The following is a 17,971-nucleotide window of genomic DNA, read 5'->3' as shown; positions in this document are numbered from 1 at the left end:
AGTCTTAGTAATGAAGACTGTCAAACATGAAATTGTCATAAAAAAAACTACCTGGTTTACTAATGCCCTTCAGGGAGGGGAATCTGCTATATGTGACCCTCTGAAATGGCCTAGTTAATCACTCTGTTCAATGGCAATTAGGAATAGGCAACAAATGGTGGCATTGCCAAAGACACAGAGATCCCAATAAAATAAACAATAAATGAGAAATTGTTATTGCCAGAACAAATACAATGGAGCCAGATAAACTGGGAGAATGAATGGTCCTTACAGAAAGTAGGGTGGGAGCAGGTGTAGTCAAGATTGTCGTGGGGCAGAGGAAGAGTGTTCCTCATTGTTAATGGGCATTCACATTGAATATCATAGGACCTGTTTACTCAAGAGCGGCAGACACTTGGTCACTGAATATAGTCAAGACGGAGATCAACAGTTTCTTGGTTAAGGGATTAGGGGATGAGTGCATAAAAGTAGCACCAAGATGAAAGATCAGCCTTGATCTTATTGCATGGTCTACTCCTGTTCCCTTCTTTAAGTATTTTTAGTGCTCTCTTCTCAGATTCCCAGCAAATGCAGTATTTAGTATCTCACTGATCCAGCACTGATTTTTCCCCTCCCTCACCATTTTCATTCATTTTTTTCTATTCACATCTCCAGGCAGATCAGCAGTGATGAACAAGCCTTTTTTAGCTGGCACCATCACCAGTCAATCTCTCAGTTTCCACCCAATCTCAGAGACATTTTCTTTGTTTTCCACTCTTCGCCTTAAAACATCTTTGATTTCCAACTTTTCCTCATTCTGATAAAAAGACAGTGAACTGAATCACTAACTTTGTTTCCCTCTCCACAGATGCTGTCCAAGTATTTTCAGTATTTTCTGCTTTTTTTCCAACTCTGATTTCTTTCCTAGCCAGCAAATAGTTCACTTTGCTTCATGTCACTTTATTCCACATTCTTTGACTTTAGTCATTAGTCTATTCTGGTTTACCTTATTGAAGGTCTTGTGAAAATGGGAATAAATTACATCTGCTTCATTACTATCAACTCTCTCTGTTATCGAAGACTGCCCAGTCTTTATTTAAAGTTGCCAAGCAAGGTTTTTCCTTTTGAGATGCATACTATTCATTATTAGCTTGTGAAACCAAAGAAGTTCTAAGTAGGTTGCAGAGTCCATAGTTGACCTTAAATTGTGAAATCAAGAGATTGTTAGCCTTTTAAATCTTTCTAGACCAAAACTGTGCAAAATGACCTCCAAGAAAATTCAAACAGATTTGTTTAACTTAAACTAATATACATGTGAAACAGCCTGGGAACAAATTCTAACATTAATTTAACTCTTGACACATGATGTTCTAAAATGTAATGCTTGATTTTGAAAGAGTGGAAGAAACTGATCTCACAGTGACTTTCAGAAGGGAATTTAATGTATTTAAAAGGGAAAACAAAACACTAAGTTGAAGGGAGAAACATAAGGAATTGAGACTACTTGAGGTTTTTAAAGACCATTTGAGGCAATGCCAAATGCCTTCCTTCACTGCTGGATGATTCTGCAAGGATATGGTAATTGTTTCACCCAGGAAGTTAAACAAAGTAGTTAATGTGCCTGTTGATCAAAAAAAACTTGTTTAAGCAAAAGGACAATAAAGTGCAAAAAAGGTAGACTAATCAGACAAGATAATCTGTTTATAGTTATTGTCCCTCTAGTCTAACCAAATATCAGATAGGAGACCTTTATCAAGCCCGTTTACCCTAGAGTATCTGAGATAATTGACTTTTCAGGGTACGTCCCCATTCTCCGTGAGACTGTCCACTGTTTATCCATCACTTCCCACAACTCATATTAAGCACACTGTGATGAAGTGCAAATCTAAAAATGTATCATCCATGAACAAGACATGGTTATTTGGAAGTTCTAAAATGGTACTAAGTTACTGATGCATTTCCTTTTCTGGTGATTGAAAAAGCACAAAGGTTTTGGCAAGTTTACCAGCTGTATTTTTATTTTAAGCAAAATGACATTCTTCTTTCTACTTATGAAAGATGTTTTAAAACCTGCTAGATGCAGGGCGTTTCCATTTATGAAGTTTTCATCACATACATATAGAACAACAGCACACTCTAGTGTACACAAACTAAACTGAAAATAACCCTTCCAAAATATTCACACAACAAATATTCGACCCATCGTACCTACATTGATCAAAAAAATACTACCCAACCTACTCCCACCTTCCAGCACTGGGTCCATAGTCCTGTACATCACAGTTCAAGTACACATCTCAGTACTGTTTAAATGCGATGTGGATTTCTGCCTATCACCATAAGATATAGGAACAGAATTAGGCCATTTGGCCCATCAAGTCTACCCCGCCATTTGATCATGGCTGATTTATTTTTCCCCACTCAACCCCATTCTCCTGCCTTCTACCTGTACCCTTTGACACCTTTACTAATCAAGAACCTATCACCCTCAGCTTTAAATATGCCCAATGACTTGGCCTCTACAGCAATGAATTCCACAGATTCACCACCCTCTGGCTCAAGAAATTCCTCCTCATCTCTGTTCTAAAGGAACGTCCTTCTGTTCCGAGGCTGTGCCCTCTGGTCTTAGATTCTCCCACTACTGGAAACATCCTCTCCACGTCCACTCTACCCAGGCCTTTCAATATTTGGCAGCTTCAATGAGATTCCCCCTCATCCTTCTAAACTCCAGCGAGTACAGACACAGAACCATCAAACGCTCCTCATATCTTAACCCTTTCATTCCAGGGATCATTCTTGTAAACCTCCTCTGGACTCTCTCCAATGACAGCAGAGATATCCTTATATATGGGGTCCAAAACTGCTCACAATACTCCAAATGTGGTCTGACCAATGCCTTATAAAGCCTCAGCATTACATCCTTGCTTTTATATTCTTTTCCTCTCAAAATGAATGCTAGCATTACATTTGCCTTCCTTACTACTGACTCAACCTGCAAGTTAACCTTTAGGGAATCCTGCACTAGGACTCCCAAGTCTCTTTGCACCTCCATTTTCTGAATTCGCTCTGTCTAGAAAATAGTCTACTCCTTTATTCCTTCTACCAAAGTGCACGGCCATACACTTCCCTACGCTGTATTGCATCTGCCATTTCTTTGCCCATTCTTCCAACCTGTCCAAGTCCTTCTGCAGAGTCCCTGCTTCCTCAACACCACCTGCCCCTCCACTTACCTTTGCATCATCCACAAACTTGGCCACAAAGCCATCAATTCCGTCGTCCAAATAATTAACATATAACATGAAAAGTAGTGGACCCAACACCGACCCCTGTGGGAAAACCACTAGTCACCAGCAGCCAACCAGAAAAGGCCCCATTTACTCCCACTCTTTTGCCTTCTGCTAGTCAGCCAATCTTCTATCTATGCTAGTATTTTTCTTGTAATACCATGGGCTCCTATCTTGTCTAGCAACCTCATGTGCAGCACCTTGTCAAGGGACTTCTGAAAATCCAAGTAAACTACATCCACTGACTCTCCTTTGTCGGTCCTGCCTGTTACTTCCTCAAACAATTCTATCAGAGTTGTCAGGCAAGATCTCCCCTTAAGGAAACCATGCTGACCAGCCTATTTTACCATGTGCTTCCAAGTACCCTAAAACCTCATCCTTAATAATGGACTCTAACATCTTACCAACCACTGAAGTCAGGCTAACTTGTCTGTAATTTCCTGTCTTTTGCCTCCCTCCCTTCTTAAAGAGTGGAGTGACATTAGCAATTTTCCAGTCCTCTGGAACCATTCCTGAATCTAGTGATTCTTGAAAGATCACTACTAATGCCTCCACAACCTCTTCAGCCGCCTCTTTCAGAACCCTGGGGTTTCATCCATCCGGTCCAGCTGACTGATCTGCCTTCGCACCTTTCAGCTTCCCGAGCACCTTCTCCTTAGTAATCGTGACTACGCTCATTTCTGCCCCCAACTCTCAAATTTCTGGCACGTTGCTGGTGTCTTCCACAATGAAGACTGACGCAAAATACTTATTCAGTTTGTCTGCCATTTCTTTGTTCCCCATTACTACCTCTCCAGCATAATTTTCCAGCAGTCCGATGTCCACTCTTGCCTCTCTTTTTATATATCTGAAAAAACTTTTAAGATCCTCTCTTATATTATTGGCTAGCTTACCTTCATATTTCATCTTTTCTCCCCTTATTGCTTTTTTAGTTGCCTTTTGTTGGCTTTTAAAAGCTTCCCAATCCTCTAGCTTCTCACTAATTTTTACAATATTGTATGCCCTCTCTTTTGCTTTTGTACTGTCTTTGACTTCCCTTGTCAGCCACGGTTGCCACATCATCTCTTTAGAATGCTTCTTCTTCTTTGGGATGAACTGATCCTGCGTCTTCCAAGCTACTCCCAGAAACTCCTGCCATTGCTGACCTACTGTCATCCCTGCTAGGGTCCCCTTCCAATCAACTTTGGCCAGCTCCTCTCTCATGCCTCTGTATTTACCTTTACTCAACTGTAATACCGATACATCCGATTTCAGCATCTCCCTCTCAAACTGCAGGGTGAATTCTATCATATTATGATCACTGCCTCCTAAGGGTTCCTTTACTCTTAAGCTCCTAATCAAATCTGGTTCATTGCACAACACCAAATCCAGAATTGCCTTTTCCCTTGTGAGCTCGACCACAAGCTGCTCTAAAAAGCCATCTTGTAGGCATTCTACAAATTCCTTCTCTTGGGATACAGTACCAACCTGATTTTCCCAATCTACCTGCATACTGAAATCCCCCATGACCACCGTAACATTGCCCTTTTTACATGCCTTTTTTGTAATTTGTACCCCACATCCTGGCTACTATTCAGAGGCCTGTATATAATTCCCACCAGCGTCTTTTTACCCTTGCAGTTTCTTTACTCTACCCACAAGGATTCTACATCTTCTCATCCTATGTCACTTCTTACTTAGGAAGTGATTTCATTTTTTACCAAGAGCCATCCCACCCCCTCTGCCCACCTGCCTGCCTTTTCAATAGGATGTGTAGCTCCCAGCTGTGATCTTCTTTCAATCACCTTTTAAGGCAAGGAGTTCCAAACATCATCCCCTCCCTGCAGCTTAAAACACACTTATTTTCTCACTTTTGCAGTTTTGAAGGGTCCTCAACTCAAAATGTCAACTCTGTTTTAACGCGTCAACTCCAATCCTTCCTGTTTACTCTATCTGGGCCCCTCAATTTTATACACCTCAGTTAAGCATACCTTTAGTCTAGTTTATCCAATCTTTCCCCACATCCACAATTTTCTGATTCTGGCAACATCCTTGTAATCTTCTCTGTACCTTCTTCAGTGCAATCACATTTTCCTGTAATGTGGTACCAGTGATGTACATAAACACTCAAAGTGTGGACAATCTAGTGTTGTGTACAGTACTAGCATAACAATCTGCTTCTATATTCTATGTCTCAATTAATAAGAGAACAAATCGGATGGTTTTCCTTTAACCATCTTTTTGACTGGTCCTGCTGCCTTTAAAGATCTGCGGATAGGCATTACAAGTTCCCTGTCCCATCACACAACATCCTCCCATTTGTTGTATACATCCTCCCAGGCTTACGAATGGCCAACATACAGCATCTAGAGCCTGTACATACGAACAAGTGTTTGGGAGACCAGCAGGATGGATTTGCTGGCTGCCGTAGTGCTGTAGGCATTTCCTGCCGAGTGGGAACTTTGATTGTGGCTGCATTTCCAACATGCAAACAGTTCAGGTTACAACAGTTCACAGGAGCAGAACTGTTGCAACCTGGAGAGGACCTGTATATTCCTTTTACATATTGTTACTCCCCCAAATGTATTGCCTCACATTTCTCTGAATTAAATTCCATTTGCTATCTTTTTTGCCTAAATGACTAGATTGTCCACATCTTCATAGCACCTAAAGCTTTTTCACTGGCAACCAGATGGCTGCATAACTGTTTAGGAATTCTAGCAAAAACCTTAAATATCAGTCAACAATAAACCATACTCTGTTGATTGCTCAAATTTGCTCCAAAATGTAGTTATAAAGGTGGCAAAAGGGAAGCATCATGATGGATACAGATCCAAATAATACTGCAACAGTAGAAGATATTTTGGTTTGTGCAAACTTTGTGAAATTAACACATTTTCACATTGTGAGGATACACCACCAGTTGAAGAAAGCCTTTGCATATACTGTATTGTAAATTTTAAATAGATTTATACCAACCAGATGAACAAACAGCCAGGGACTTGAAGGATCCCAAGAATGAATAGTATAGGACAGCAAATATTTTAAACAATTTATTCCTGTAACAAAAATCCTAGAAAAAGTTTGCACTTGTGAAGGAGCTGATAATTTACAATGCTTCAAGCTTAGACCCTTTGTCAGTTCTCTCCATTAATGTTAATTAACCTATGGAGGGCTACCAGTATCTTCTGTCATTGTTTTATTTCCAGCATCTTCAATTTTATATTTTTTCCCCTTTGTTTTCACAGATAAAGTAGGATTCTCCCCAACTAATTTGGAATTTCCTGAGACTAAAACTTGAGGGAGCTAAAATTTACTTGAGTGGTATAACACATGGGTCCAGAAGTGTTTGTTCAGATTTAAGCACACGAATGTCATTTTTGAAATCCTGATGGATCGGAGGGCGGTGTGTGTGGGGAGATGTTTGATTTCCCAAATTTACTTAGTTTCCTATATGGTTTTTGCTTCACGGTAAATAGAGATGTGCAACAGTATGGACGTAAGTGTTATGGATATCACTGCTAGCCTTGTGAACTCCATAGTTGAGTACAGGCAGTCTTCAGGTTACGTATGGGTTCCATTTCTGAGAACTGCCCACAAGCCAATTTCTCCGCAAGTCAGAAACAACTGTTTTCGATAGCTACCCATATCTTATCACTCTACATTCACTTGCTGCAATTCTTTCATTTCATTGAATAATCACCTAACACTACCCATCACTAAACTAATGGAAACATTATTACTAGCTTGAAAAATGCTTTAAGTGTATGAGAGGATTTGCGTGAAGTCAGATTTCCTTACGTTAGGTCATTTGTAACCAGGAAAGCCCCTGTACAATGTACTGGCATGGAATGAAAATAGTCACATCCAAAATGTTCACATACAAATTAATTGTTCATAATCAAATTGATTGTATCCAAATGCAATGATCAGCAGCTTAATGCTGCTCCAACTTGCCACATTTAACTTAACATTGCTGCCAACGTAAGAGCCATCACTGGATACAACCTGTTGATTATATATAGGTAAACTATTTACACTATAGAACTGAAAACGGAGAGCACAGAGAGCAGTATTTAAAAAATCATGCTACTTTTCAGTACATTCAAAACACGTTTATTACTCTTTCCAAACAATGTTTTATACCACATTCCCTCAAAAGCCCACTTTTCAAAAATTTGGATCTGTTTACTTACCTTCTTCTGCAAGACAACAACTTTACGCTCTTTAACTTCCATCATGTCTTTGAGATCATGAATCTCTCCAGCCAGGGTTCCCTTCTCCTCAGCCATCTCTTGCATCTGCTTAGACTTCTTATTCAACATGCTTTCCTTCTCTTCAAGGCGTAGACGCAATGCATCCACCTGGAAGAAACACACCAATGAGATTACAGTTCCTCTCTCATCCACTTACCATAACTGGAAATGCACAATACTATGTAGCTAACGTCATAACCATGAAAATTGAGCAAGAGGATTTTGCAGGTTTGCAAATTTGCTTGAAGTTATATCTTTCGATTTCCTGCATATTCATTTTTAAATTGGTATGTTTTTAATTTTGAATGTATCACACATCTAATATTAGATATCGATTATTACTCTGCATAGTTCTCAATAACATTTCCAACCGTTCCAAAGTTATTTGGTTTGGGTTTAGATGGCGAATCGCACATGGCATTTAAAATAAAGCAGCATTATTGATTCATGTTTCTTCAAAGACATTAGTAAAAAAAGAATCTGTTACGTGTGGCTCAAAGCATTAACTTTTTACAGTATGTTTTCAAGAAACAAGAATCCATTCAAATATTTCCTTCAGTTGTGAGGCATAACTTCAAATTACATCAACTTTGGTGGGAAGTACATTGCATCTTTGAAGAGGAGAGTATTGAAAAGAAATTAAAAACCATCATTTTGGTCAATTCACCTGGCAAATTTCCAAGCTGGGCTCAAAGGACACCTCATTTATGTCCTTCAACAGAATAGCATTAAGTGACCTTAAGGTCTGCACCCACCTCCTTTTTAAATGGAAGATCAGCAGTAAAATCCAAAAATCACTCAAAAAACAACAGCTCAAGGATTGACTGTAAAGGTCTTTAGGAAAGGAGCCAGAAGCCTCACAATCTGTTGTCCATTCAGGACTGTAGCTGCATTTCTGTTAAAGGATCTAGGTCCAAGGACCTCTTAATGACTGGGCCTCATCTTCGGGTGCTTTGGGTTTTTACCATTAGCTCACCTGCCCATACATGTAGGTTCAGGTCAGATCAAATCACATCATTTCAGGTGATGAATGAGTTTCTTCCACTTGAATAACATTTGGGAATAGAGGTTGAGAGAGGAAAAAAAAACATTGTTCTCTCATGTTTCAATTTTTTGGCAAATGTCTTCCTCATGAATCATGTCACGTTTCTATCAATGCACTGAGGGGTGAGGGGGGAGGAAAGGAGAAAGACAGACTTGAAATGCAGCCTACAGGTTCAAAGATGACACAAAGATTTGTGTTGGTGTCAGAAAGGGAATTGGATAACAACTTGAAGGGAAATAATTTATAGGCTCTGGAGAAAGATGAGAGCCACTCAATGGACAGCTTAACTAAAGAGCCAGCACTAGCAAAAACTCCAACTGTCGAGGTGAAGAAAAAAAAGACTAAGCTAGTTCCAATGATGGAGCGGATCCACATCTCGATTATGATATTTATTTCAGATGATAGTGGTATTCAATTCCTCCACAAATTGTCTTCATCTCTGAAATGAACTCAGAGACAATAGTTTGAGGATAATCACTTCATGGTTTGCTTTAAGATTCCACACTGTCCCCATTGCTTAACCTTTACATTTCTGTGGAGCTTTCTGCCAGCTCCAATACGATCCCACCAATCACATCTCTCCCTTTTTTTGCATTCTGCAGGGACCACTCACTTCATGACTCCCTAGTCTGATCTTCCGTCCCATCCATCACTTCCAAACCAATGGCATCTTCCCATGCACTCAGAGGTACCACACCTATTCACCTTTTTCCGTTCCCTCATTCAGGGATCCAAACAAGCATCCCAGATGAGGCAACTATTCAGTTGCATTTTTTCCAATCTCATCCACTGCATTTCATATTCACAACACAGCCTCCTCCCCTTTGGAGAAACCAAAGGCAGACTGGGTGGTCACTTTCTGAAGCACCTCAGTCCACAAGGCGATCTCAAGCTTCCTGTTGCATGTCACTTTAAATTCTCAATCCCACTCCAATTCTGACACATCTGTCTGTGGGCTCCTCCACTGCTATAGTGAGGCCAAATGTAAATTAGAAGAACAACATTTCATCTTCTGTCTAGGCATCTCACAACCTTCTGGAATGAACGTCAAATTTTCCAGCTTCAGGGAAACTGCTCTCTCATTTACTACTGTCATGCTCATGTCCCTTTCTCATTCCACTTCTTTAAAATGCCTCACTAATGGACAGTACTCATGCTCCTTATCAGAATCAGGTTTATTATCAATGACACGTCGTGAAATGTATTGTTTTGCGGCAGCAATACAGTGCAAGACATAAAAATTATTTTTCACCTTATTACCCGATCTGTCTTAACCCATTCATATCTAATCTTTTGTCCTACACCTCATTCCTCTTCCCAGCTCTGCTTTGAAAACTCTACAACCTCTGCACTCCCCCCAGTCACAAGGAAAGGTCCCTGACCCAAAATGATAATTAGTTTCACTTTTCACATATGCTGCTTGACTGACTGAGGTCTTCCAGCATTTCTATTTTTGTTCAGAGTCCAGTATCTGTAGTTTTCCATTTATGACAGTTGTCGTCAAGGAGGATAAGTGTGCAATATTGGGTGGGACAATAAGAGGGGAAATATGCCAAGGTTTAGCATCTTTGAAAATGAGTAAATCACAGGGTGCAAAATATGTCCTAGGCTATTCAAAGCAGTAATGGTAGAAATTATAGTGGTTCTAACTACAATCCTTCCAGACCTCAGGAGTGGTGCCAGCAGATGGCTAACGTTACACAGTTGTTTAAAAAGGAATGAACTGAATAATTCAGCTTTGGCAGTGAACAAATTATGGGAATCAACTGGACAGAACTATATAAACTCTCATATAGAAAAGGCATATATTAGGGTAATCTTTATTTTAAAGAAGGGACTTGTCTGAATAGCTTGAGTAAGAGGAGGGTCAGTGAGGCGCCACTCAATGGATTTTAGCAATGATTTTGACAAGATCCCACATTGCCATCTGGTCAAAAATGCAAAAACCTGAGACACCAAAAGGAGAGAGTGACAAATTATATTCAGAACCGGCTCAGTGGCTGAAAGGTAATAGCTGACAAATGATTTATGACTAGAAGGCTTTTACCGTTGCAGTTTCACAGGGCTCTATATTCAAACCCCTGCTTTTTGAATACGTTTATTAACAATTTAGACTTGTATATAGGGGGCAGGATGAAGACATTCACAGATGAGCCATATAGTTTTCAGTGTGAAGGAAAGAATTAGGCAGATGGTCTGGTCGGGTGGAAAATGGAAATTAGTCCAAAGAAATGTCAAGTAATGCATTTGGGGAAGTGCAACAAGACAAAGGAATCAGCAACAAGTTTATTTAAATTATTTTCCTGAGCTTCTGTGTGCTCCTGACAAATAGACTTTGGATTCTCAGTGTTGTCCTAAATATCCTTTCTCCAATTAGAGCAGTTACAGGCCAGGCCTTTGTGCATGCTGGTGGGAATGCTGATTTTGAGAATATCTTTGAATTGTTTCCTCTGTTCACCTGGTAAGCTCTTGCCGTGAATAGATTGTCCATTTTTGGACACAAGCTCTGACATGCAAAAGGACTTGGCCTGCCTATCCAACACCCTCCTCCTCCTTCCCACAGCATTTCACCAAATGTTAAAAAATAATTTCACCAAATGTTAGAAAAATAATAAACATGTCACATATTAAAAGACTGAGAAATTTTCACTTTAAAATTTATGTCATCAAGCATTTCTCAGAATTTTGAATACAAATTCCTATTTTCATATTGTTTTTAATGGAAGCAGAAAATAAAACATCACTTTTACTTTCAATAATTCACAATTCTGTATGGTCTTGCAAGGCTCAGTATATTGTTGAGGTAAAAGAATCAGTGGACAAGATGCATGGACTTAATTTCGCTCTCATTTACATCGTGTATTTTTTTGTTGCCATACTTGCATTATAGATTTCCACATCCACACTTTTCACATGGTGATTGGTATCATCATCTCTGGCAGCAAGGTTCTCTGACAGCACACCTCAAACCTGTGACCACTACCACAGAGTACAAAGGCTCAGGTACATCAGAACACATCATTTGCAGGAATTAGGAGATACCAGCCTTGCCAGTAATGCCCAGATCTCAACAAAAAATGAATAAAGAACAATGCCACCTTTATACAAAGAAAACAATGTCCAGAGAATAGAGGAAAGATATTCCACAATAGATCTTTAGCATGATCTACTTTCATTGTACACTATTGAAAACAAATTGTGAATATTTCCTCAAGTAATCATACTCAGCTGAAATTGGATGTGATGTTGTGATAATGAACTCCATTTTCAAACTGTCAGAAGCTTTACTACATCACACTCACTATAATATTACGTGTGTAAATTTACCTCTGTCTGCAGAATGGCAGCTCTCTGTTCCTTTGCTGTAAGTGATTCTTTCAGCACCTCCACATGCTGCTTGCTGTCTGAAAATTGGTTTGCCAATGTTTCAAGTTTGGTCTGCAAAGCAAGTAGATCCGTTTCCTTTCTGGAAAGCTCCTGTTTCACTTGATCAACCTGGGAAATAGAAGGTACCAATTCTGCATAAAAACCAGTACCAAGCCACTTCATGACATCATACCAATCAGCATTCCTATCTATACTAATCCCATTTGCCTGCATTAATTTCATATCCCTCTATGCCCTGCTCATTCAAATACCTGTCAAGATGTCTCTCAAATGTTATGGTTCCTGTCTCCACCTGTCATTCCAGATACAAATTGCTCTGTGTGAAAACTTTGCTCTTCAGTCCTCCTTTAAACCTCTTCCTTTTCACCTTAAATGTCTGCCCTCTAGTTTTAGACACCCCTACCATGGGGAACAGACTCTGGCTATCTACCCTATCTATGCCTCAATTTTATATACTTCTAACCTGCCACTTTGGAGTCTCTTCCACATTAATACACATAGTTAGCAAATAAACATATTGAATTTTGGACACGTTTTTATGACCAGTTAGTCATTTGTCAATGCATTCTAACGAAAGGGAGGTAAATGGAGGAAATAGCAGATCATCCATAATCTATTAAAAAGTTCAACAGGTTTAAACCTGGTTCCATCTGTTTGTGAGACTTGTTTCTTAAATCACAATTTTTATAATTTATTGCAGCACAATGGCCATTAACCACAAGTGCAAAGTAAATCCTGTTTTATACAAGTGCAAACTGCAATATTCTCTTTTATCTCACTGCATTTTACAATTTACCCGGTATACCAGTACAAGTATTACAGGAAGAACAGGTAGCTAGCCTTGATAGTGCAAAGCTAGTTCTGATAACTTAAGTGAATTTTGATCATTAGCGCAATTAACAATCACCAAATTAAAATCTGCTTATTCCAAGAGGAAAATTAGTTTGTTCTATATTTTACCCATGAAGAGCACTTTACTTAAGAACACTGAGGGCCTGAGGAGTGATCCTGAAGTTTCAAGGGAAGTAAGTCCAAGTGAAAGAAATTGTGGACCAAACAAAGGAAAGAAGTAAATTCAATGTTAACTATTTTACAAAGAGCAAGCTAAAAGTAGGAGAGATAGTTTAATGTAGAACCAAGCTCTGAGGTGAGAATGAACTAAATTTGCAATATCAGAAGCACGACAATGTCAACTCTTACGGCAGAGACCTCGAGCTGGAGAGCAGTCACTTTTTTTCTTAGCTCTTCAGTCTGGACCCCTTTGGAATTTAGCTCTTCTTTCAGTTGTTCTACCTGTCAGAATATTGTTACCATTTTTAGTCATTACATAGAACACATATCATGCAAATCCCAAAATTCATCAATTTTGGCAAAAGAAAACAAATTCCTAAAAATATTACTCATTTGGTTTGGATTTACAAAATAATGATAAGCAGTATAACAAAAAACAGACCTTCTGAATATTTTTTTTAATTATTTGTGACTTGTAGATTTCACATATCGTTCCACTGGCATAGCATCAAATAATTGGAAATTTGTCAGCTTTCAAAATACGTTTTTCAAAAATAGGAATTCTTCTAACATAGAAAAATATTGAACTTCTATTTTACAAAACATAATGCCAATAATTTGTTTTTGTTATAAAAATTAGGACTGCAAAGTATTTAAGTAACCTGAAATTGTGAATGAATAGATCAATCTTTAATCTGAACAAAAGATACAAGCCAAAAGAAATTCAGAAAAGTCATATGACATGAAATTTTCTCCTACTTAAAATAAATTAGCACTTGTAAATTACAAGCATCTGTGAACAAGGATATAACGAAGGTATTGAGCTCACTAATGGATTTAGTAGGCACTGGAGATGTGCACTCAAGTCAAAGTTTATGGACTCAGTTTACAGACAATGGCTAGGTCATCTCCGCATGGTGGCACTACAATTAGTCCCTGTATGCTTTGGCTAATGAACAGAAAACTATTCATCCCAGGTTTTCACTACTGATCATTTTCAGGTAAGCCTTGGTGGAACATGTTTATAGATATCAATCAGGTAAGGACCGGATTAGACATGTGTGCAATTCTCTTTGGCGAGCATATCCATATTGCTCCATTATCTTATTAACACATGTGCATTCAGTTGCTAGATAGTCCATTATTTCATTCAAAGGACAATGCGATAAGGAGATTAATTTTTTCTTTTAAAGAAAAGGTCTAGAAAATGTACAACAAAAATTTAGATTCAGGTCATGAAGTGAAGGGTAGATTAACATTGTTACATTAACAGAATCAGTTGGTCAAATGGATCAAAAATATTCATGCCTGCTTCTTTGATCAAATCTTCAAAACAAACTGTTGCAGAAGCAAATTCAATAAATTTTTCCTCTAAACAAACCAGATGAAAATCAATGCTATTTCTGATAAATGACAAGCTCCTTCAGTTGCAGAAGCTCCCCTAAAAAGGCAGTTGTGTACTACATTCATCACTAGGTCAAAACCCTACCCAAGCTTTCCACCCAATGAGGTAACAATACCAAGCAGTCCATAGGGGTAACTGATGAAAGTTTCCTATGGCACACTTAATCCTTCCATTTTCTATCAAGAGGCTGTGTCTGCTTTGGAGATGATTGGTAGCAAAGTTCAAATTGACCTGATGAGTCAGTCGTCAGTAGCCTCCTGAAAGCATTGCTGAAAGCAAAATTTGTTCTATCGGGATTTACTCAAGAATGTTATTTTAAGCAAAAGCAAATAACTGTTCTTGCATGTAGCTGGAGCAAGATTTATAAATCAAGTTCAATGTGCTCGAGCCACAGGTAGACTTTTCTGAATAGTGATTTCCAGTAAATTTGTTTTGAGGGCAGGATGCAATGTTATCATCCACTGTTTAATTCAGGTTACTACATCCACTGGAAGTGCTGCATTTGATTTGCCACTTATATATTAAGCGGCCACATTACCTGAGCCCTGTTCAGATTCTGGTTAGAACCATGCATATCCTTCAAGGCTGGTAAAGCCAAGGGTGCCTTAAATAAGTTCTGTATTTTGGACAAATTTTAAGCCCAAATATTTTTTTCACATTTTCTCTCCCCCGTCCCGCCCACAAAAAATAATCACTGCTGAAACCGTTGACAACAGGTAGATGAACCAGACAAGATTTCTTGAAACCACATACCCCCAACTGACCAAAGAGGAACCAATGGATTGACAAATTCATATTTTCCCGATAGTTCACAGCATATTGAGAAATACAAGGCAGGCCAATATAAAAGTATAGTATTCGATGGGATAGTATATGAGTGTCAGAGCAGAGGTCAGTAGTAACTCTACGCTGGCACCCCAGATAGTGCCTACAAGATTAGAAATGGTAAGAATCCAAACATTTGGGAGGATGGGGATATTTGTTGGTCTCAATCTATTATTTACATAATTTGATTTAATTGTGCATTAAATCATGTAGGAGCCACATATTCTCCAAGTAGTAAAGAGTTGGTGCCACTCTGCATATTAACTCCTTTTGAAGCACAAGTTTATTCAGGATGCCATTATTGCCTATTATTATATTATCAGAGCTACCTTGATATGGTGACCTTTGTGATGCTTGTAATTAATTGATCAATTTATAGTTTTGGATGCACCAATGGATCTCCATCCAAGACTATTCTCATGAAGCACAGGTATAATTAAGTTATAACCACAATGTAATGTTTGATACACTGTACTCAAATATTCTTTCTTTGCAAAAGGGATTGATGATTGCCATGGTTTTAATTAGCTTATTCTCGATCTTTTCCAAGTCGATGTCTCTTGAAAAAAAAACAAACATCATCTGCAAACAAGTGCTGGAGGCAGACCATTTAAATTGTGCTGAAGAGAGCTGGAGAAAGAACTATTTTTTTCTTATGCAGTTCCTTCACTCTGGTTTTGTAGGTTCTTTAGTAGCTAATGAGGTCAATGGGACAACCACAGATTCTTTCACAGATGGTGCAGATGATAGCTGAAAAGGTGGATAGGTGAGTAATTTGTGAAGTGTTCCACTCCTTACACGCGGTCTCTGTGTGCTCCTAATGCATGGTCTTGAGGTTCTAGATACCATCCCAAATGCTGCTCCTCCCCCATCGTGAATGGAGATGAGCCAGTGATTCCCAGCATCAGTGAGGATGCTGCATTTCTTTAAGGCAGCTAGGTTGGTTATGGTGCAAATCAATTCCAGTCTCAAATGACATGAACCTCCTTCAATTTGCCCATTGACACAATAGGTCAAGAGCAGAAGCTATTTCACTGGTTCGTCACACAGTGCTGGATTACCTGGACAACAGTAGTGCATACGTCAAGTTGCTGTTCATCGACTGCATTTCAGCATTAAACACCATCATCCCCTTCAAACTAATCTCCAAGCTCCAATACCTGGGCTTCTGTACTTCCCTCTGCAAATGGATCCTCAACTTCCTCATCAGCAGACCTCAATCAGAATGGATCAGTAACATCTCCTCCTTACTGGTCATCAACACAGGTGCACCTCAGAGCTGCGTGCTTAGCCCCCTGCTCTACTTTCTTTAAAGCCACAACAGCTCCGATACCATCTACAAATTTGCCAATGACACCACTGGTGTTGGCCGAATCAAAGGTGGTGAAGTGTCAGTGTACGGGAGTGAGATAGATCATCTGGTCGAGTGGTGTCCCAATAACAACCTCATGCTCAACGTTAACAAAACTAAGGAGCTAATAATCATTCACTTCAGAAAGAGGATGTCAGGAGACCACATACCAGTTCTCATTGGTGGCTCAGAGGTGGAGAGAGTCAGCAGTTTCAAATCTCTGGGCACTAACACCTCAGATGAACTGTCCTGGGCCCAGCACATAGATATGTAATCATAAAGAAGATACGCCAGCAGCTCTAATTTCTTAGAAGCTTAAGGAGATTTGGCGTGTCACCAAATACTCCTAACTTCTATGGATGCACAGTTGAAAGTATCCTGACTGGTTTCATCATGGCCTGATAGGACAAATCCAACACTTAGGAGGGACAGGCTACAGAGAGTTATGGACAGCCCAGTCCATCACAGGCACAACCCTCCCCCAACATTGAGGGCAGCAGCATCTATCATCAAGGATCCCCACCATCCAGAAAGCACACACTACTGGGTTCGGGAACAGCTACTTTCCAACAACCATCAGGTTCTTGAACCTACCTGCACAACCCTAACCCCACCTCAGCAATGGAACACTACTGTTCCCCTCTTGCACTGCCATAGACTTGTCTTGGATTGTCTCTTTTCTTTGCACTAAGTTCTTGTTTTTGCAGTCTCTTTTCACTGTATGGTATAATGTACAAGTTATATTCTATATATCCTGCACTGTCTGTACCTACGTGCCTGTGATGCTGCTGCAAGCAAGTTTGTCGTTGTACTGTACCTCACCGTACTTGTGCACATAACAAACTTGATGCGATAAAGCTTCCTTGAATCTTTTGCTCTGTTTGCCTGGTAAATCTCTTCCCATGACAGCACTTGGGATAGTGTCCATTTTGAGAGTCTGGTGTTGGGCATGCAAATGACATGGCAAATGAGCCTCAACTACAGAGGGGATTTTGGCCTGGGAAGTGCACTGACGCTGGCTTGCTTGTCCTTCTAGTAAACCTAGGAAATTATTCGAGACAGCTTTGGTGACATCTTTCTAGTTCCTCAAGATGCCCATTGTAGGTAGTACAGGTCTCAGAACCATACAGGAGGGTATTGTTCATTGCTTCACCTCGGGAGTTCTTGATCTCAAATACCCTTTTCCTCAAATCAACTAAAGGCTTTGCTGGTGCACTGCAGATGGTGGTGAATAGTCATCATCAATGTACACCTTTGCTGAGAGGTAGCATCCAAGATATACGGAGTCGTCCATATTTTCCAGGGTCTCACTGTCAATTTTTAAACAGCAGAAGGCAGTGTGGTGCAGGTTGGTAAAGGATGTTTATCTTGATGATGTTGAGTGCAAGACCCATCCTTTCACGTACTTCAGTGAAAGCATTGATGATAGTCTGGAGCTCAGCTTCCAAG

General features: G+C 39.5%; 1 protein-coding gene across 1 annotated transcript in view; it reads right to left on the bottom strand.

The window, feature by feature from the left end:
- Positions 1-17,971, bottom strand: part of LOC127578210 (ELKS/Rab6-interacting/CAST family member 1-like) — a 593,610-nt gene that overhangs the window by 512,471 nt on the left and 63,168 nt on the right. The window contains exons 6-8 of the mRNA XM_052029938.1: positions 13,140-13,223; positions 11,871-12,038; positions 7,439-7,606 (exon numbers count right to left, since the gene is read on the bottom strand). Coding sequence (XP_051885898.1) covers positions 7,439-7,606; positions 11,871-12,038; positions 13,140-13,223 — 420 coding nt within the window. The remainder of the gene's footprint in view (positions 1-7,438; positions 7,607-11,870; positions 12,039-13,139; positions 13,224-17,971) is intronic.

The sequence above is a fragment of the Pristis pectinata genome, chromosome 15, assembly GCF_009764475.1.
Source record: "Pristis pectinata isolate sPriPec2 chromosome 15, sPriPec2.1.pri, whole genome shotgun sequence".
NCBI classification, from domain to species: Eukaryota; Metazoa; Chordata; class Chondrichthyes; order Rhinopristiformes; family Pristidae; genus Pristis; species Pristis pectinata.
This window is presented reverse-complemented; position numbering and strand designations above follow the sequence as displayed.